Genomic DNA, 22,241 nt, shown 5'->3' with positions numbered 1-22,241 from the left:
TTTTCTGTTGACATTTCTTTGTATGTGTCCATAAAAATGATGCTGATTCAGGATTTCGACTGGCTGAGAAAAGCTGCCTGTCTTGTCCCGATCTCCCGACCCTGACACGTTCATTACTATGGGACAGCTGTAGATGAAATTTCAATATTGAAATAATGTTGCAAATGTCAGAGAGACAGACCGCAAATTTTATACACATCTCCGCTATTGAAAACCAATTGCTAGTCTAAAAGAAATGGGAGATAATGTCTAGATGCTTTTTATAGTGGAGATCAAATGTATAAATTGCCTGGCTGGGCTGATGAGACAGTGGATTGCACAGTGAGATGGAACAGAGTAAATAGGCATTTCCACGTCATAGCTTTAGCCGGTGGTAACTTGTGGAATAAACACCGGCTGAAATGCGGTTTTAACCAATCAGCGCCAGGATTAGACCCCACCCGTTGTATAAATAGTGAGTAACCTGAGGGTGTTTTCTGCTGCTAACAGTGACACATACTCTTCCCTACCAATCCAGCTATTTATCAATGAATATAAACCTGGAGACACTGTTCAAAGGGGGAACTCTATATCCACTACAGCTCTCTTTGTTCTCTGTTGTCAGGCCTGTAGTGAGACACAGAGCTTTTTGGCATCTCACTCACTCACTCACTCACTCACTCACTCACTCACTCACTCACTCACTCACTCACTCACTCACTCACTCACTCACTCACTCTCTCCCCCCTCTCCCCCCCAAGGCAGATGAAGTGGTGGAAGGTGGGTGTTACTGCTTTGTGTAAGGAATGCACACTCAAATACCATCAGGCTTACGAACTGTACACTGTGATTCCTAATGCGGGCATGTGCTTCAACACACACATGCCTTGAACGCACCCACACGTGAACTTGCTAACTGCTATGTTCTTGTTGTTGTATTGAATTGTTTGCATCCCCAATGGGGATCAGTAGAAATGTCAGAACATTTAACCAATCATCTCCAGACAACTTGCTACAACCGTGGCTTCCTCCAAGGACAACCCCTGTGTGTGTATGGCTGGACCTCCATCTGTTTTCTGATTGGTTATTACCAGGGTTACTTCAACCAGTGACACGTTTGCCTTCTCCACGGCAGGTGTTATGCCTTCATGTTTTCACTGGAAACACCAAAGCGATGCAATATTTGCTTTAGTCAGTCACCAGTTGATTTGAATCCTATCTAGTATAGGTCTACTTATCTTCTATGTTTATTTAGTCATAAAGTGTGTGTGTGTGTTCTAAGTAATCAGGTTTGTGCAGTACATAATCATCTCTAACCACTGAGGTGTTAAAATTACCAACACAACTGCAGCCCTTTGTAGCGATTCAAATGACCTCCGTTTCTGTTTTGGAGCTGGGTCTACTGATAGGCTTCTGATGTGTTCTTAGCTCTCCATTGGGTGCCAGTCAGTATAATGCTCTGCCTGTGGAAACATTGGCTCTGTTCACCTTCCCACAACTAATGACCTGGTGCCAACCCAGCTAGGATGAAACTGAACTCCATGTCCTCCGTTCACCTTCCCACAAATAATAACCTGGTGCCAACCCAGCTAGGATGAAACTCAACTCCATGTCCTCCGTTCACCTTCCCACAAATAATGACCTGGTGCCAACCCAGCTAGGATGAAACTCAACTCCATGTCCTCCGTTCACCTTCCCACAAATAATGACCTGGTGCCAACCCAGCTAGGATGAAACTCGACTCCATGTCCTCCGTTCACCTTCCCACAAATAATGACCTGGTGCCAACCCAGCTAGGATGAAACTCAACTCCATGTCCTCTGTTCATCTTAGTGGAACAGTTCACATTGGGTGCCTCAAATGTCACCCTGATCCCTATATCGTACGCTATGTTTAAAAAAAAAAAAAAATTATACCAGAGCTCAGGTCAAAAGTAGTGCACTATATAGTGAATAGGGTGCCATTTGGGACGCATACAGTCTTGCCAACTAGAACCTTTTTCAAAAGAACTAAAACTGTAATCTACCTTAACGTTTCTTTATGGACTATTGAAAAATCATGACATTAAATAAACTGTGCCTTTTTAAACAGCTTGGAAATTTCCAGAAAATGATGTCATGGCTTTAGAAGCTTCTGTTAATTGACATAATTTGAGTCAATTGGAGGTGTACCTGTGGATGTATTTCAAGGCCTACTTTCAAACTCAGTGCCTCTTTGCTTGACATCATGGGAAAATCAAAATAAATCAGCCAAGACCTCAGACAAAAAATTGTAGACCTCCACAAGTTTGGTTCATCCTTGGGACCGATTTCCGAAGGCATGAAGGTACCACGTTCATCTGTACAAACAATAGTACGCAAGTATAAACACCATGGGACCACGCAGCCATCATACCGCTCAGGAAGGAGACGTGTTCTGTCTCCCAGAGGTGAACGTACTTTGGTGCGAAAAGTGCAAATCAATCCCAGAACAGCAAAGGACCTTGCTGGAGGAAACAGGTACAGAAGTATCTATATCCACAGTAAAACGAGTTCTATATAGACATAACCTGAAAGGCCGCTCAGCAAGGAAGAAGCCACTCCTCCAAAACCGCCATGGGCAACTGCACATGGGGACAAAGATTGTACTTTTTGGAGAAATGTCCTCTGGTCTGATGAAACAAAAATAGAACTGTTTGGCCATAATGACCATCGTTATGTTTGGAGGAAGCCGAAGAACACCATCCCAACCATGAAGCACGGGGGTGGCAGCATCATGTTGTGGGGGTGCTTTGCTGCAGGAGGGACTGGTGCACTTCACAAAATAAATGGCATCATGAGGCAGAAAAATTATGTGGATATATTGAAGCAACATCTCAAGACATCAGTCAGGAAGTTAAAGCTTGGTCGCAAATGGGCCTTCCAAATGGACAATGACCCCAAGTATACTTCCACATTTGTGGCAAAATGGCTCAAGGACAACAAAGTCAAGGTATTGGAGTGGGTATCACAAAGTCCTGACGTCAACCCTATAGAACATTTGTGGGCAGAACTGAAAAAGCGTGTGGGAGCAAGGAGGCCTACAAACCTGACTCAGTTACACCAGCTCTGTCAGGAGGAATGGGCCAAAATTCACCCAACTTATTGTGGGAATCTTGTGGAAGGCTACTCAAAACGTTTGACCCAAGTTAAACAATTTAAAGGCAATGCTACCAAATACTAATTGAGTGTATGTAAACTTCTGACCCACTGGGATGAAAGAAATAAAAGCTGAAATAAATTTTTCTCCCTACTATTATTCTGACATTTGACATTCTTAAATAAAGTGGTGTTCCTAACTGACCTAAGACAGGGAATTTGTACTTCGATTAAATGTCAGGAATTGTGAAAAACAAAGTTTAAATATATTAAATTATATTTGGTGTATGTAAACATCTGACTTCAACTGTATATGGCCAACCTAGCATGGCTAAGGGCTGTTCTTAAGCACGACCCAACGCAGAGTGCCTGGATGCTGCCCTTAGCTGTAGTATATTGGCTATATACCACAACCCCCCCGAGGTGTCGTATTGCTATAATAAACTGGTTACCAACGTAATTAGAACAGTAAAAAGAGATGTCTTGTCATACCCGTGATATGAGTCTGATATACGACGGCTGTCAGCCAATCAGCATCCGGGCTTGAACCACCCAGTTCATAATGACAAATAAATAATGTTTTGTCGAAGATGTGGCTAATTTAAAATTGGGTGACCTACGGCAGTCAAGTAGATGAATTGTGTTTTTAAATGAACCCTCCAAGTACAGTTGTCTGATGAAGACATGTTTTGTTAATGACTCTTGCTCATCACTGATTCTGTAAACAAGGTGGTTAAAGGGCTTTCCTCTTGATTAGCTACATTCTTTGAGTCTTGGCCACTGCAGACCTCATTCTGGTGTGCTACCCTCATTGATTTGACGTTTTCTCTGTCATAATGTCAGTGTAAAGGGGGTTGTGTTCAGGCCACTGGCTCTGTCAATACGGTGTTCAACCATTCAGGGCTGGCAGTTGGACATTGTTGTCACGGCTCGATTTGTTGCCATGCGATGTATATGGTCACGTTGTCTTTGCTGACAACTTCAGGGGCCCAAATGTAGTATGCTGCTCAGCCAGGGGAGACGACGTGCCTTCTAGCTAACCAGAGTGTTGCTGGTCAGTACTAAATGTTAGCGTTTTTTAAAACCTGTATTGTCAAGCTGATCGTGTTGCAGTCCTAATATATAGATCGAACTACGTTGTGCTTGTCAGGGAACTTGTGAGATGCGTTTGGAGAAAAAGTGGTGCTCGGCTTACTCCGAGCCAGAAGCTGCTACTGCTGAAGTTTCTTCCTATCTGAATGCAGAGACTTGTCAAGGGAATTGAGTCGGTGATGGGTGATCGGAGGACAGTAGAACAGAGGGAGAAATTGCTGCTCAGACAAGAATGGCTAAGGTTTGATTTGATAAGTGACAGCGAGCGGCGGAGAGCCGTAGAGGTGTGTAGAGTTAAACGACTAGAGTATTGTCTGGGAGACGAGCACTCTCCGCCTCTACTCGCTCCATTCTACTCGCTCCATCCTCCTCTCTCCATTGTCCTCCATCCCCTCGTCCTCTTAAGTACACCCGCACAGCTTTCCCAGCCATCGTGCAGAAAATAAAAAATGTAATTAAGAGAAAATGAGTTCCCGGCAAACCTCAGATAATCATCTTACTCTGATATGCATCAGTGATTGTAGGGTAGATATAGGTAGATGTAGCCTAGGTATCGGTTTACAGTATATCCTCCCTGTGCTGGAATTTAATTTCAGACTGAGACATGGAGAAGAAAATCAGCTTTATGAAAATTGAATAAAGTGAAAGTTGCTGGCGAGTGATTCATTAGTCTCATACCACACCTTAAGTGAAGTGTCTCATCAGGAGAGACAGGGTGGGAGGAGACAGGGTGGGAGGAGAGAGAGGGAGGGGAAGAGAGAGCGACAGACAGGGTGGGAGGAGAGGGAGAGAGACAGACAGGGTGGGAGGAGAGAGAGACATACAGGGTGGGAGGAGAGAGGGAGGGAGGGGAGAGAGGGAGACAGACAGGGTGGGAGGAGAGGGAGGGGGAGAGAGGGAGACAGACAGGGTGGGAGGAGAGGGAGGGGGAGAGAGAGAGACAGACAGGGTGGGAGGAGAGGGAGGGGGACAGGGTGGGAGGAGAGAGAGGGTGGGAGGAAGAGAGACTGGGTGGGAGGAGAGAGACATACAGGGTGGGAGGAGAGAGAGGGAGGGAGGGGAGAGAGACAGACAGGGTGGGAGGAGGGGAGAGAGAGACAGACAGACAGGGTGGGGGGAGAGAGAGAGAGACAGACAGGGTGGGAGGAGAGAGAGAGACAGACAGGGTGGGAGGAGAGAGAGACAGACAGGGTGGGAGGAGAGAGAGACAGACAGGGTGGGAGGAGAGAGAGGAGGGAGGGGAAGAGAGACAGACAGGGTGGGAGGAGAGAGACATACAGGGTGGGAGGAGAGAGAGACAGACAGGGTGGGAGGAGAGAGAGACAGGGTGAGAGGAGAGAGAGACAGACAGGGTGGGAGGAGAGAGAGACAGACAGGGTGGGAGGAGAGAGAGAGAGACAGACAGACAGGGTGGGGGAGAGAGAGAGACAGACAGACAGGGTGGGAGGAGAGAGACAGACAGACAGGGTGGGGAGAGAGAGAGAGACAGACAGACAGGGTGGGAGGAGAGAGACAGACAGACAGACAGGGTGGGAGGAGAGAGAGACAGACAGGGTGGGAGGAGAGGGAGGGGGGAGAGACAGACAGACAGGGTGGGAGGAGAGAGAGACAGACAGGGTGGGAGGAGAGGGAGGGGAGAGACAGACAGACAGGGTGGGAGGAGAGAGAGACATGCAGGGTGGGAGGAGAGGGAGGGGGAGAGAGAGACAGACAGGGTGGGAGGAGAGAGAGACAGACAGGGTGGGAGGAGAGAGAGACAGACAGGGTGGGGGAGAGAGAGAGAGACGGGGTGGGAGGAGAGAGAGAGACGGGGTGGGACAGAGAGAGAGACGGGGTGGGAGGAGAGAGAGAGACGGGGGGGGGAGAGAGAGAGACGGGGTGGGAGGAGAGAGAGAGACGGGGTGGGAGGAGAGAGAGAGACGGGGTGGGAGGAGAGAGAGACGGGGTGGGAGGAGAGAGAGAGACGGGGTGGGAGGAGAGAGAGAGACGGGGTGGGAGGAGAGAGAGACAGACGGGGTGGGAGGAGAGAGAGACAGACGGGGTGGGAGGAGAGAGAGACAGACGGGGTGGGAGGAGAGAGAGAGACGGGGTGGGAGGAGAGAGAGACAGACGGGGTGGGAGGGAGAGAGAGACGGGGTGGGAGGAGAGAGAGACGGGGTGGGGGAGAGAGAGACTGGGTGGGAGAGAGAGAGACGGGGTGGGAGGAGAGAGAGACGGGGTGGGAGGAGAGAGAGAGACGGGGTGGGAGAGAGAGAGAGACGGGGTGGGAGAGAGAGACGGGGTGGGAGGAGAGAGAGAGACGGGGTGGGAGGAGAGAGAGAGACGGGGTGGGAGGAGAGAGACAGACGGGGTGGGAGGAGAGAGAGAGACAGGGTGGGAGGAGAGAGAGACAGACGGGGTGGGAGGAGAGAGAGACACGGGGTGGGAGGAGAGAGAGACACGGGGTGGGAGGGAGAGGAGACTGGGTGGGAGGAGAGAGAGAGACTGGGTGGGAGGAGAGAGACACTGGGTGGGAGGGAGAGAGACACGGGGTGGGAGGGAGAGAGACACGGGGTGGGAGGGGAGAGAGACACTGGGTGGGAGGGGAGGGACACTGGGTGGGAGGGGAGAGAGACACTGGGTGGGAGGGGAGAGAGACACGGGGTGGGAGGGGAGAGAGACACGGGGTGGGAGGGGAGAGAGACGGACAGAGTGGGAGGGGAGAGAGGAGGGCACCTGGACTCACATTCTTCTTGTGGATCACACTGCTACTTAATAGCATGGTGGGCAGTGGACCAATTATCTATTATCGGAGACCATCTGAGCATTATATTGCAAGGAGAACATTCTGACTAAGCACAGCCTGTTCTATTCATCAGCCCATGAAATGGGCCTATATCTGGGATTGATACTGAATAGCTCTTGGCAGAATTACTTTATTTTCTCACTCCTCTAGTACCACTGCAGTAGCCATACATGATTAGTGTTACTCTGCAATCACCATTTTGTTACATTGAACAGTTGTCCCCGGGTCCTCTACATTGCTTCCCTGCACCTGTCCCTGGCCTGTTCTTCTTAATCAGCATACATTAAGAGCGCATGGTTAAGCATCAACGAGTCAGCTGTATGGGTCCACACTGTGACTCGCCTCGGGCCTGGTGGAATTGATGGCTTGGTGAGGGCCCAGTTGAATGAATGGATGGCTTGGTGAGGGCCCAGTTGAATGAATGAATGTATGGCTTGGTGAGGGCCCAGTTGAATGAATGAATGGATGGCTTGGTGAGGGCCCAGTTGAATGAATGAATGGATGGCTTGGTGAGGGCCCAGTTGAATGAATGAATGAATGGATGGCTTGGTGAGGGCCCAGTTGAATGAATGAATGGATGGCTTGGTGAGGGCCCAGTTGAATGAATGAATGAATGGATGGCTTGGTGAGGGCCCAGTTGAATGAATGGATGGCTTGGTGAGGGCCCAGTTGAATGAATGGATGGCTTGGTGAGGGCCCAGTTGAATGAATGAATGGATGGCTTGGTGAGGGCCCAGTTGAATGAATGAATGAATGGATGGCTTGGTGAGGGCCCAGTTGAATGAATGAATGAATGGATGGCTTGGTGAGGGCCCAGTTGAATGAATGAATGAATGGATGGCTTGGTGAGGGCCCAGTTGAATGAATGAATGGATGGCTTGGTGAGGGCCCAGTTGAATGAATGAATGGATGGCTTGGTGAGGGCCCAGTTGAATGAATGAATGAATGGATGGCTTGGTGAGGGCCCAGTTGAATGAATGAATGAATGGATGGCTTGGTGAGGGCCCAGTTGAATGAATGAATGAATGGATGGCTTGGTGAGGGCCCAGTTGAATGAATGAATGAATGGATGGCTTGGTGAGGGCCCAGTTGAATGAATGAATGGATGGCTTGGTGAGGGCCCAGTTGAATGAATGAATGGATGGCTTGGTGAGGGCCCAGTTGAATGAATGAATGGATGGCTTGGTGAGGGCCCAGTTGAATGAATGGATGGCTTGGGGATGGTCCAGTTGAATGAATGAATGGATGGCTTGGTGAGGGCCCAGTTGAATGGATGGCTTGGTGAGGGCCCACTTGAATGAATGAATGGATGGCTTGGTGAGGGCCCAGTTGAATGAATGAATGGATGGCTTGGTGAGGGCCCAGTTGAATGAATGAATGGATGGCTTGGTGAGGGCCCAGTTGAATGAATGAATGGATGGCTTGGTGAGGGCCCAGTTGATCGGGGTAGCCACTCTTTTTTTTTAAAACATTTTAAAATAATTTTTAAATTTGACCCCCAATTTCGATCTTGTCTCATTGCTGCAACTCCAACGGGCTCGGGAGGTAAAGGTCGAGTCATTCGTCCTCCGAAACATTAACTGCCAAACCGCGCCTCTTAACACCCGCCCGCTTAACCTGGAAGCCAGCACCAATGTATCGAACGAAACATCGTCCACGACCGAGGTCGGCGTGCAGGCGCCCGTTCCGCCAGAAGGAGTCGCTAGAGCGCAATGAGCCAAGTAAAGCCCCCCCCCCAACCCGGACGACGCTGGGCCAATTGTGCTTTATGCTCTCAAGGCACTTCCTCACGATTTATGCCTACTTATTTTGTGATTATCTTTCAGGTTCCCATTAGCGCTTGTTGTTGTCTAATTACTGTTGTCACTGTCATCGCAGCTTAGTGGGTTAGTGGGGGCGACTGTGAGTTAGTGTGTCGTTACCGTTGTGGTGTGTGAGCGCAGCACAGAGTGCCTCGTTTGTTGCTCATTCCTCTGCAGCATGCAACATGAAAGTCATGGACCAGCTGTCAGAATTTGCTGAGGAAGGAAGGTATATGTGCGTCATCTCTTAGAAAAGTTGTGTGTGTAAATGCTAATCTGCCTGCTGCTTGCTCTACAACCCCTTGAAAAGGCATCGGCCCTACCGTGTAAAACACCAGCCCAGTACGATCCCGTATGTAAAACGAATCTTAGCTATTTCCTTTATTTCTGTGAAAGCTATAAATAGTGACGGTGCCGCCTCCTCACAGCTTGTTGTGTGAGGGGTGGAATGGCTTGTTGATGATGGGGGATAGTTGTGACAGGGGCTAAGTGATGGTATTTCACCATCCTCCATTCCCCCACCTCTCAAGGGCACTGTTTTCCAAATCGCTCACTTTCTTCCCACCCCCAGGCCGAAACAGAAGCAGCTTCTTATCCCTGTTTTCCCTGTGATGCTGCCACTGGCCTTTGTGTGTCATGGTGGAGGCTGATTCATGGAGACGAAGGCTGTCTTCTCGTCATTTTAACTCTGAGGGTGTATTATTCTGTTTGTTGTGGGTCATATTTAACCTGTTCGGTCCATCATGCTGTCGGTCTCCATATATATATATGTGTGTGTGTGTGTGTGTGTGTGTTTGTCCGTATGTAGGATCTAGGCGAGTCTATGATTGAACCAGTATCTGGGCAAAGGAGCCTCTTCCGGTTCAAAACAATACCTTGAACTGTTTTCGGTTGCTTGTGAATGTTTATTTAGTCCTTTATTGGAAGTGCACACCGAGCGTAACGGCAGTAAATGACGATCGTTGCAGGCAAGGCGTATTCAGTGAGTGACAAATGTATTTTGACGTGACTGGTTCAGTCTACGATATGCTCTTTTCACGAGGGGTAGTACTACGATGGGAGACCGAGAGGTCTATGATTTTAATTTTGGTCCCACCGACGTCATGTTATCTGTGCTGCGTGTAACTGGGCACGTGTAAGCTACGTGATGCTTCCCGTGAGCAGGTGTGTTTGTCATTGTGAGATGAGCTGTGTTTGTCTGTGTGCGTGCCTGCTGCCTGCTTATTACAAACCCGTGTTCAGCCCATCTCATCTCCAGGTTTGCGCGCTCTTGTAAGTCTGCTAAGAACGGTGTGCTGCTGTACACTCAAAACCAACACCGTCCCTGGTTGGCTGCGTGCTCCGTCGGAGCAGAAGGCCGGTTAAGCGTCAAGGACACCAAAGGTCAGAAAGCCGCCTTGTTTCATGCATGAGATTAGTGGTGGAGGAGGAAGGGGGGGGCGGGGTGGAGTGGAGGAGGAAGAGTGACCTTTCGGAGTGCTCTCCTACCTGGCTGTGAGGGAGTGGCTGAGAGGGTTGAGGTTAATTCTGTCTAACACTAGGCTTTAAACAACAATGATCCTCTTCCTTCTGCTTGCATGAGTGATTCTCTATATTGTCTTTAATAGATGTGTCAATGTTCAGACAGCGAGTTTGAGGGATTGAGTCTAAAGTGAAAGGAGGAGCCTAATTTTACAGGAGTAGTTTACAGTGGGGGACCGGTTTGGGGGGTTGTTTTTGAAAGAGGTTAAAGGTCAATATTTTCCAGCGAGAGAGCCAACCGAACACTCCATAGTAAGTGTCCCAAATGTCACCCTATTCCCTACATAGGGTTCTGGTCAAAAGTAGTGCACTATGTTCTGACCAACGCCCATAGGGCTCTGGTCAGAAGTAGCGCACTATGTAGGGAATAGCGTGCAATTTGGGATGCAGAACTTGTCCACCCTCCTGACCACCTCGGTGTAATCTGATCTGCGTTTCCTGTCTCCTAAACAGCCTTCCTTTACAGTGGTCTGGTCAGTAGCTGCCTGAGAGGAATTAACATCGCCTATCAATTAGAGGTCGACTGACTATGATTTTTCGGTACCGATTATTGGAGGACCATAAAAGTCGATACCGATTAATCGGCCGATTTAAAAAAAGATTTTTTTTTTATTTGTAATAATGACAATACTGAATGAACACTTATTTTTACTTAATATAATACATCAATAAAATCTATTTAGCCTCAAGTAAATAATGAAACATGTTCAATTTGGTTTAAATAATGCAAAAACAAAGTGTTGGAGAAGAAAGTAAAAGTGCAATATGTGATATGTAAGAAAGCTCATGTGAGAACATATGAAAGCTGGTGGTTCCTTTTAACATGAGTCCTCAATATTCCCAGGTAAGAAGTTTTAGGTTGTAGTTATTATAGGAATTATAGGATTATTTCCCTCTATACCATTTGTATTTCATTAACCTTTGACTATTAGATGTTCTTATAGGCACTTTAGTATTGCCAGTGTAACAGTATAGCTTCCGTCCCTCTCCTCGCTCCTCCCTGGGCTCGAACCAGCAACACAACGACAACAGCCACCATCGAAGCAGCGTTACCCATGCAGAGCAAGGGGAACAACAACTAGAAGGCTCAGAGCGAGTGACGTTTGAAACACTATTAGTGCTCGCTAAAACTAGCTAGCCAATTTCACTTCGGTTACACCAGCCTCATCTCGAGTTGATAGGCTTGAAGTCATAAACAGCGCAATGCTTTACGCACAACGAAGAGCTGCTGGCAAAACGCACGAAAGTGCTGTTTGAATGAATGTTTACGTGCCTGCTTCTGCCTACCACCGCTCAGTCAGATACTTAGATGCTTGTATGCTCAGTCAGATTATATGCAACACAGGACACGCTAGATAATATCTAGTAATATCATCAACCATGTGTAGTTAACTAGTGATTATGATTGATTGTTTTTTGCAAGATAACTTTAATGCTAGCTAGCAACTTACTTTGGCTTACTGCATTTGCGTAACAGGCAGTCTTCTTGTGGAGTGCAACGAGAGAGAGGCAGGTCGTTATTGCGTTGGACTAGTTAACTGTAAGGTTGCAAGATTGGATCCCCCGAGCTGACAAGGTGAAAATCTGCCGTTCTGCCCCTGAACAAGGCAGTTAACCCACCGTTCCTAGGCTTTCATTGAAAATAAGAATGTGTTCTTAACTGACTTGCCTAGTTAAATAAAGGTATACATTTTTTTTTTAAATTGGCGCCCAAAAATACCCATTTCCGATTGTTATGAAAACTTGAAATCGTCCCTAATTAATCAGCCATTCCGATTTAATCGGTCAACCTCTACTATCAATACCCAGAACCAGCCCCCCGGTCTCTCCTCTGGCCTTACCTCCAGTTTCCTTCCAGCACTAATTACCCAGAACCCCTCACTCCCCCCTAACTCTATCTGAAGTGTTTACCTCTCTCCCTGGCTGCAGCCTCAAAGAGAAGTGGTGACCTCCTAACCCTGGACCGTCCTCTACCAGCAGTACTAGCAGCTAATTAGCTCAGCTTGCTGCTGCACCTCACTTGAAGGCTGTTTTTGGAGTAGTGTAGCTGCCTACTCAATCTCAATGACCACGTAGGGCTTTCAGTTTGGAGCCATTTTCACCTCAGGACTTTTAACCTAATATGTTGAAGGGCTTTTTACTATGTTATTCTGCTCTGTTGTGGAACTACTGCGGAGATCTTCAATTTGTGGTATAAATATATGTCTATTGTACCAAGTTATTTCTCTGTCTCTCCCTCTCTAAGGCCTGGGGAAGACAAAGAGGAAGACAAATGCCCGCGATGCCTCGCCAACACCCAGCACGGACGCAGAGTACCCTTCCAATGGTGGCGGAGGTAGCAGCGCCGAGCGTATCTATGACCTCAGCATCCCAGCCCTGGTCAAATTCGCCTACCCGGCCGAGCGGGAGGATGAGCTGACACTGGTGAAGGGGTCAAGGGTCATTGTCATGGAGAAGTGTAGCGACGGCTGGTGGCGAGGGAGTTCTGAAGGTCGGGTAGGCTGGTTCCCCTCTAACTATGTCCTGGAGGAGGGAGAGGAGGAGGCCGTCTGGGGGGACCTAAGCGGAGGTTACTCAGGACAGGGGGCAGGGTCGGGAGGGGTGACCAACGGGACCACCAGGGTGATCCACACTGTTCAGACGCTGTACCCCTTCAGCTCTGTGACTGATGAGGAGCTGAACTTTGAAAAGGGCGAGGTGATGGCGGTGCTGGAGAAACCGGAGAACGACCCTGAGTGGTGGCGGTGTCGGAACGCCCGTGGACAGGTGGGCCTGGTGCCAAAGAACTATGTGGTTATCCTTAGCGACGATCCAGCCCCCGGGGGTGGGATGGGCTCGTGCCCCCACTCGCCCCAGATCAACTACACAGGGCCGGCCCGCGTGGGAAAGTTTGCCGGGAAGGACTGGTACTATGGGGGAGTGACCAGGCATCAGGCAGAGTGTGCGCTCAATGAGAGAGGAGGTCAGGGAGACTTCCTGGTCAGAGACAGTGAATCATCGGTGAGTGGTCGAGAGAGTATTGTGATTGGTGGAAATGAGGGGAGAACAGTTGATTTTCGTGTCTCTTATTATTTATATGATAATGTACTCTATGGTTTACAATAGCTTTATCATACTGTATTTTGAGCTGTTTTTATTGGGAAAGCTGTCTTGAGGGAAATCGTACATTATTCAGTGGGATGGGTGGGATTTACAGTAGAACTAAGGCCCCCTCTAGTGGCTTAAGAATGAAACTCCATGGCAATAGTCATCCATTTCTTATCTCTCGCTCTCTCTCTCTCTCCCAGCCCAGTGATTTCTCCGTGTCCCTCAAGGCGATGGGAAAGAACAAGCACTTCAAGGTTGCGCTGGCGGAGGGGGTCTACTGTATCGGCCAGAGACGCTTCAGCAGCATGGATGAACTGGTGGAGCATTACAAAAAAGCCCCGATCTTCACCAGCGAACATGGAGACAAACTCTACCTGGTCAAACCTCTGCTGTGACCACACACAATGCTCGCGTTCATACATTTGCACACACACACTCCGGACCCCGGTGCTCGGCCTGGCCTAATAACAAGCCTTATTACCGGACTTGCGACTGACTGATTGAGCACAGCAATATCCACTGGTCTGCCCATGACCCTTCAATACAGGTGCTAAAAGTCACCATAAACTCAACAGAAAATCAGTTAGCACAGAGAGAGACTCAAATGGTACATGTTGGCCACCGTAGCTCAGATTCCTTTCAGAATAATGACTTTGAGTCCTGTCCAGAAGTGTCCAGAGAACAGCTTCAGTAAGGGCCTGTCTGTAAGCACCCGCTCTTTGCCTTGGCTGACAACTCCACCTCCGAGTAAAAGCCCTGCCGGTGCCTCCTAGGTTTTTGGAGTGAGCACGGATGGGGATTTACAGACTGGTTCCTTCACGACAGCTACATACACTATTAAAGTGAATATTTAATGTGACCCGTCCCTTGCAGAAAGTAGTATTACGTCTCCATAGACTCTTGTACCAGAAAGAAAGGCACCACAAATGGTACTTGTACTGTATTTACCAGATAAGGAAAGGACGCCCTCTGTAGGTGTATTGTGGAATGGACACGGTCAGGAAGCTGCGCTTTGAATGTCCCTGGATGTATACCGCCGACCATGTGCCACACCCTCATACTGCTCAAATGTGCCCCTAACGTTCTCTTCAAATCCATCGCTTTCCTCAACGTCCGAGTGGAAACGTCGCTGACCGAGGATGGAGATTCAAGAGCGATAGGAAAAACGTTTCGTTGGTTGTCTGTTTGCCAATCAAAGTCTGTTCAAAATTTGTTTCCTGCTTTTAAAAATGAAAAACTGTGTCTTAATGTTACTGAGCACTGTTATTTAAATCTTGTTTTCAGCTGTGTATGTATATTTAAAAAGAAGAGTAAGGTGAATATTATATGAATTTAGATACAGCGGAAGGTACTGTACTCCAAGATGGTGTGGTGACTGAGGATTGAAATACTTTTGTTCAATTAAAAGTTTTGCCGAAATAAGCTTTCTGGTTGCACATTTGTCTGCAGTGTCATTTTATTCCCTTTCAAGTTTTTAAAATATTGTTCAGTCTTGTTCAATTAGAATACATTCAAATTGCATTTCTGTATTTACCATTTTCTACCAGCAGATGGCAATGTTACTGCAGGTAGGATTTCGTCATTTCAGGACCTGAGGGCCCATCCTGATGCAAGAGCTTAGGTAACCACAAAAGTGCTTGCTTCCTTTACGTCTTATCAGAACGTTTGGGATGCCTCTCCTTAATCCCGATACGGCATGAGGAGATCTGGTTTGTCTCCCAATATGGTTTGTCCCAAATTGCACCTTATGGGCCCCTGGTCAAAAGTAATGGACTATTTAGGTAATAGGATGTCATTTGGGAAGCAGACACTGCTTCTGATACCTTACAACCTAACCCATGGTAGCCATTTTGTCTCTTTCCTAGAGATAAATGAGTGTAGATATAGCTAGCCAGATCCAAGACAGGTGTTGCCGAGACGTAATGCTCCTGTACAACTCCTCTGGGACAAACGGAGGTGAATGTGGACTGTATTTGAGGCCTCCATTGTGGTCGTCTGGTTGACACCGTGTAGAAGTAGATAAAGAGGAGCCGAGAGAGAACGCAGTCCTTGGCTCACAGTTACGGTATGTGTAATACTATGTGGTGTTTGTATAGTTTTGTCTTTTCTAATATAATGTGTGTCATTTAGCAGACGCTTTTACCTCTGCGTCACACATGCATCCATTTTCTTTGAGCTTTTGTCACTTTCAAGATGTGCAGGTATTGATCGAACGTTTTACTGTACATGAAAGGATGATTGATAATTGTGTTTTATTAGATGAATGGACGATATTAACAGACATACTATTTTCTGCAACAGTACATGATTGTCATGCTCGGGAACATAAGCAATGTTTAGTTATCTAGACGGGTACAATTTGTCTGCATCGGACCTAGTTTGTGAAGGGTAAGAGAGTGTTGACATTCCTCCATCTCCCCCTTCGTCCACAAAGGAAGCCTTTCAGTCCGTTGACATGCCTGCTTCAGGTGTGAGAAGTGGAGACCGGGTAGGAAAGAGAGGGCGGTTGGTTCGGAGGTAAGGTATGGCTTGTGGATCTGAAGTGTGAAGGACCAACATATCCTGGACAGCTCTGTTTACTGTATCTGTCCTCTCATCCAGGGTCTCTGTATATCTGGACATACACACGCTACACACACACGCCCAGAGCAAGAGGACCAAGAGCCCGGATCCAGCACCAGGTACCTGTATCAGTGTAAATGAAGATTGTTTATTGATTTTGTTTTGGGTGATTTATCTTGTTACTGGGGGGGAAATGCCAACATTGCACCTGCTGCAAAATCCGAAATGTACCTTCAAAATGTTAAATGTAGCTCTTAGTCTTCCTGCTTTATTCAAACCTACTTTGTTGTGTCGTTCTCTTGCACAACTCCTCTCCCCAAGATGAACCTTAAGATGTTACAGAATGAGCAGAACTCTGTGGGGGTGTAAACGCTGTGACAATTTCTCACAGGTTGTAGTTGTGTTTCTGTCTTTGTGCGGCCTACCGCCGTGCAGAACCATGCCTCGTCTTTGTGTCTCAATGCTGCTCTGGGTCGTCCTGCTGGCTCTCTCCTCTCTCTAATAGGTAAGTCAGCCTGTTAGGACTCCACAGTGGTGAGAGCCTCCGAGCCTGCGTCATTTTCATCAGTGATAACGGAAGGCAACCATGACGGTCCGTGTGAGTACAAGACATCTCTTCAATGTCATTTGAACCTGTTTTGCGCATAGGGTTAGTATTGGATTGTGAGGTGAACTTGGATGAAACTCAAGTCTGAAGTGGTGGCGGCCTCTCTTCAGTTCATCTCTCCAATATCCCTGTGGGCTGATGTGAAAGAACAGAGAAAAGTGCACTACCTCTCTACTGGGTTCTCCACTCTTTGTGCTATAAATGGATAAGAGATGGAGAGAGGAATCCTCCACTATTGAGATGTTGAATGTTACATCTGAATGAGACTGTTATTGGCCTGCTGTTGTCTCTTACTGCAGTCTGGAGCAACTCTCAGAAACCGTCAACTGGAACTAATTACCTTGGAGATAGTTTGTTTCCCCTGAGGGAATGTTGTCCATTAGTTCACTAGGAATGTAACCTTCTGACATTTTAACAGCCGGTACAGTCAACAGCAACACATAAGACATGTATTGATTATAGTGTTTTTACTGGGTTCTGTCTCGATGCACCAAATATGAAGTTTAGTCCTCAACATATCTCTTTACATTGTTTAAAGTCACACATTTTTCTGTCAACTTGGATTTTATTGTGGAATACGAGGAGAAGGTTTTGAAGGTTTTTCTTTCAACTGAAACGGATGCCCTCCCATGATATACAGTGTTCTTTGTATTGGTACAAGGACCGTTGGTACCGTTTCTTCAACAACACACCACAATACTGTATATTTAATTGAATAGAGCTTCTTCCTGCTTGCCTTGACTACACAATGCATGTGCAGTATTGGCTATTCAGAGAGACAGAGCTTTTGTCACAACATCACTCCGAGATATTTGATTGAGTGGAAATGGCGTTGTTCTGATGGAAAAGCAGCTGGTTGTGGGTTATGTGGGTCAGAATAGACCAGTCGCAGTTCATTCCCTTCTTTCGCTTTCTCTCTCCCCCTTTCGTTTTCATTGAGACGGTAGAAGTATTACACTGTGTGCCTACAGTGCTTAGCTCTCTCTAGTCTCTGTTGACCAAGCTGAGCGTTTATCTTTCCCATCCTCTATGTATCCTCCCAGACCTGGGTCCAAATACTATTCAAGACATTTCTAATACGTTTAGCGTTTGCTTCGGTCTGCCTGGAGTGCCAGATGGGCAGGGTTTGTATTTTTCCGACTATTCTATTGGTTCTATTGTGCCAGGCAAGCTCAATCAAGCCCAGAATAAAGTATGTTGAAATGTATTCAAATAGTAGCTGAATCCAGGTTTGTGTTTCTCCACTGGCCTTTACTTACTTCTTCATTGATCTGCCGCGACCCTCCTATCCTCCGAGGAGATTTAATAAAGGCTGTGAATGTCTGAATGTCAGAGCAGTCCAGGGCCAGGCGCAGCACTTAGCAGTCAGCCGCTCCATATCCTCTTCATCCCCTGTTTTCCACCTCGCTGCCCCCATCTCCCTCTCTCTATCTGCAACACCCCCGTCTGTTAATCTGCTGCTGCCTGCCCAGCGTGTTGGGCAATGTCAGAGATAGAGACAAAGATGGAGGGGGGGGGGGAGTTGATAGACAGAGATTTTTTTAAAAGCACTCCTCAATCCTAGTGAGAAAGAGAGATTGGTACAATGAAATCCACTTTATAACTGAGAACACTAGCTAGACTAATTCACTTTATCTCTGTTTTGTCACAAGTCACCCATCAACAGGGCTGTGTGAGTCACCGTGAAGACCCATAGGGTGCCTTCAGTATGAATAGTTATTGTCTTTTCTCCCTCTAACGCAGGGGCTGAGGAAACAGCAAGAGAAGATGGCAAAGGTGAGTGTGTGTTACCGGGAGACTGGGTAACCAGGGGTTACAAGATGGGGTTGGATTCAATCAAACCAACCCGAGCAATGTTGATTTCAATATGTTGAGTTGTGCAACTGTAGCTTGAAGACTTACACTGAGTGAACAAAACATTAAGAACACCTGCTCTTTTCATGACAGACTGACCAGGTGAATCCAGGTGAAAGCTGTGATCCATTATTGATGTCACTTAAATCAGTGTAGACGAAGGGGAGGAGACAGGATAAAGAAGTATTGAGACATAGATGGATTGTGTATGTGTGCCATGCAAAGGGTGAATGGGAAAGACAAACGGGTATGGTAGTAGGTGTGAGGTGCACCGGTTTAAGTTGGTCAAGAACTGCCATGCTGCTGGGTTTTTCCACGCTCAACAGTTTCCCGTATGTATTAAGAATGGTTCACCGCTCAAAGGACATCCAGCCAACTTGACACAGGGGTAGCCTAGTGGTTAGAGCGTTGGACTAGTAACCGGAAGGTTGCAAGTTCGAACCCCCGAGCTGACACGGTACAAATCTGTCGTTCTGCCCCTGAACAGGCAGTTAACCCACTGTTCCCAGGCTGTCATTGAAAATAAGAATTTGTTCTTAACTGACTTGCCTGGTTAAATAAAGGTTTTAAAAAAACAATACTTTTTTTTTTTTTAACTGTGGGAATCATTGGAGTCAACATGGGCCAGCATCCCTGTGGAACACCTAGTAGAGTCCATGCCCTGACGAACTGAGGCTGTTCTGAGGGCAAAAGGATGGGGGGGGTGCAACTCAATATTAGGAAGGTGTTCTTAATGTTTTGTACATTCAGTGTATGTACACACACAGCAAGAGGCCAGGAGAGAGGTCAGAGGGACATATGTGAGAGAAGACTTCCTTGGAGCCTCCACACTACATGGTGGTGTTCAGTTATCATCATATTTCTATAGTCTCTCACTCACACCGTTGTTACGTTTGAGTTGGGAGCTGTGGAGTGTTGTTGTCCCAGCCTGCTTTCCCAGTGTGGACCTGGCCCTCTCTCCCACCACCCCACAGTGGGAGGCCCATCTCTGGGCCTAGGGGATGTCCGGAGCCACTCGCTCCAGACTGGTCTTTAATCAACCATAGGCCTGAGATGCTCAACAGGGGCTTTGGTTTCAATTCGAAGAGAAGCCGTTTTTTACAAGGTATTTTATTGACTTTGGTTAAAGGAATGCGGCTTAAGCTCAGGTTGTAGTGAAGGGGTGACAGAGAGGTGAACATTGAGAAATGAACGAGGCTGTTATGGTTGGTGTAGCAGGGAGGCTGGGAAGTGGGAAAATTGCAGTGTAGATTTTCCCATTGGTGAGGCAGACTGCCCTTTAGCAAAGGTTCTGTACGGTGGTTCTATCAATGTCACAAACACACATGTATAATCAATGAATACAGATTGTGTATTACACTGAAAATAATGTATGTAGTAAACAGCTATCAACATGTCAAGTTGTGTCATGTGTCCAGTCTTAGTGAAGTGCAGTATCATTCACTCAACCTCTGATTGGTTCCCTTTTGACATCCTCATCCATTCTCGAGCTCTCATTGGTTTTCCAGCAGCAGATGTGGGGTGTGAGAAGCGCAGCATGCCCAACTGGGCTCTGACCACCTCTACTTCTTCGGCTGGGTGGAGGCTCTGCGCGAACATGCTGGTTATGAGAAGATTGAAGACCTGTCCAGAACCTTCTGGGCTCACTTCCCCTCCGCCAGCTGCCTGGGCTATGAGCTGTCCGACCCTGACGAGGAGTGAGGAACCAGAACCACAACGATGTATATAAAAACCGGTGTAGGATCAGTTCAGCCTTTTTTAGATCCAAAATAATAAGAGTATATGGATAAGGGGAGGGGGGCTGAGCTTAGATCTAGGGCCGTATCAAGAGACTCAGAGTAGGAATGCTGTCCATGTAAGCCCCCCTGTCCATGTAATCTAATGAATTGTGATCTAAAATTAAAAACGGATCCTAGATCAGCACTCCTACTCTGAGATGCTTTATGATTACGGGACCAGAACTGGAACCAACCAAATTGTATATAGAGGCCTACTCTATGTCCTCAGAGGACCCTGGAAAAGACATATAGTGACACGTACCTCTGCATGGAGGTCATCTGATGCTCAGTACTGTATGTGTGATAGACAGAGAACACATGTTGACACCAGATCAGGTCTCTCATACACTTGACTTTGCTTTGTTTTGTGTCCATGAACAATAAATCTGTATGTGTTCTGTGTGTGAAACCGCCTTTCTACGACCCAATTAAACTCCCAGGGCCCTGGATCTTTACTTCTTGTGAAAAGTCTGTTTCTTTAAACTTGTCTTGAACAGCCGTTGCATGCAAAGCTCTCCTCTCAGAAGATGTGCTTGGTGCACAAGTTTAAAATGGTTAAACAATTGATTCATGGAAAAGTACAATCTTTGCAGCAGCTATCAACATGTTTGTCTGTCAGAATCCTGGCTTGGTTAAACCTACTACTCGGGTCTAGTTTCCTGAACACAGATTTAGTTTATTCTTGAACTAAAAATAACTTGCTTAATCCGTGTAATCATCCCTATTTAAATTCACATACCAGAGATGTCTGTAACTTACTATTGAGTGATTCAAAGAGCAGTGATGTGGATGTGTTTGAATTCTCCAATTAATTTTTTTCCCTCTTCATATCTGTGTGTTCTTTCCCCTGGCAGGCAGCAACTGCATGTCATGCTGGCTGAGAGAGATCAGAGAGAGGCAGTGAATATGAAATACTGTGTGGTGGCAGGGCATAGGGCATGCTCTGTAGTGGCCTGTGGTGGCAGGGCATAGGGCATGCTGTGTAGTGGTGCAGGGCATAGGGCATGCTGTGTAGTGGCCTGTGGTGGCAGGGCATAGGGCATGCTGTGTAGTGGGGTGTGGGTTGATCATGCGGGGAAATTTGACCATGAACACACACTTTAAAGAACAAGCCCTCCCCCAGTTGCCATGGTAACAGATGGACGGAGGGGATAGGTGGATGTAGAGATGGTGTAGTGTGTATCATCCTCGTAGATACACAGTACACCTAAACACTTATCTACGGCTGACAGCTCTAAGAAATCACACACCAAAGGAGCATTAAGATGCTGTGTGTTATGTACAAATCTCATGAAGCGTGACCTTTCTCCTATTTCTCAGAATCTACCCATCTTAAGTGTTAGTTATTCCCCCAGTGTGTGTGTGTGTGCAAGAGAGAGATTTTCGCCCATCTCTCTGACTTCTCTTTGAACCCTGTTTCACAGCAAAGACCAGGCCTGCGCTGAGTGCAGGTATTCCTTCCTCTCACAGGATCACAGACTGATCCTCTCACTCTAAGGGTACGTGCCAGGCAAACCATTCAAACTCCAAGGTTAAGGTGTGTTCCATCCCAGTTTATAATGCTATTCACAGATTATCACATGCTAATCACAAGGGGATTGTCCCCTGCGTGTATGTGCCTTACAGACTGAGGGGTCTGTCGTGTGACTCCCATGCAAGCCACAGCAGCTGAGTTCTCTGTGTGTCTTGACTCTTAAGGAGGAGTCAGTCTGCAGGCTGACAGATGTTTGCCATAGCGTCCTGTCAGTGGGTGAAGCAGTGGCTCCCTGAAAGCCTAATCTACCATTAACTGAACATCGCCTGCAGAAGGATGGCTTGCTTTGAAGCACAGGGAAATACTTTCATTAATTTCATCTTGCCCTAGTAAACAATGGAATGTGATCAAATGCTTGCATTGGTAAATGTATTGGATCTAATTTACTAACAAGATAAAGAGACATATTTGATCCCATAGGCAATGATATGCAGTGGGGAGAACAAGTATTTGATAACCTGCAAAATCGGCAGTGTTTCCTACTTACAAAGCATGCAGAGGTCTAATTTTTATCATAGATACAC

At 47.1% G+C, this 22,241-nt stretch overlaps 1 protein-coding gene and 1 long non-coding RNA gene across 4 annotated transcripts in view; both read left to right on the top strand.

Moving 5' to 3' along the window:
• Positions 1-14,818, top strand: part of LOC112266495 (cytoplasmic protein NCK2) — a 57,213-nt gene extending 42,395 nt beyond the window's left edge. For all 3 annotated transcript variants that reach the window (XM_024443995.2, XM_024443994.2, XM_024443996.2), the window contains 2 exons: positions 12,541-13,295; positions 13,583-14,818. In XM_024443995.2, the coding sequence (XP_024299763.1) occupies positions 12,541-13,295; positions 13,583-13,777 (950 nt within the window). In that variant the 3' untranslated portion in view covers positions 13,778-14,818. The remainder of the gene's footprint in view (positions 1-12,540; positions 13,296-13,582) is intronic.
• Positions 8,033-10,856, top strand: LOC121839255. Its single transcript, XR_006078777.1, has 2 exons — positions 8,033-9,980; positions 10,288-10,856. It is a non-coding gene; the product is annotated as an uncharacterized LOC121839255 (long non-coding RNA).
• Positions 14,819-22,241: the final 7,423 nt, after the last annotated feature.

This window comes from Oncorhynchus tshawytscha, linkage group LG14 (genome assembly GCF_018296145.1).
Source record: "Oncorhynchus tshawytscha isolate Ot180627B linkage group LG14, Otsh_v2.0, whole genome shotgun sequence".
Taxonomy (NCBI): Eukaryota; Metazoa; Chordata; class Actinopteri; order Salmoniformes; family Salmonidae; genus Oncorhynchus; species Oncorhynchus tshawytscha.
The sequence above is the reverse complement of the archived record's forward strand: the minus strand, read 5'-3'. Positions and strand labels throughout refer to the sequence as shown.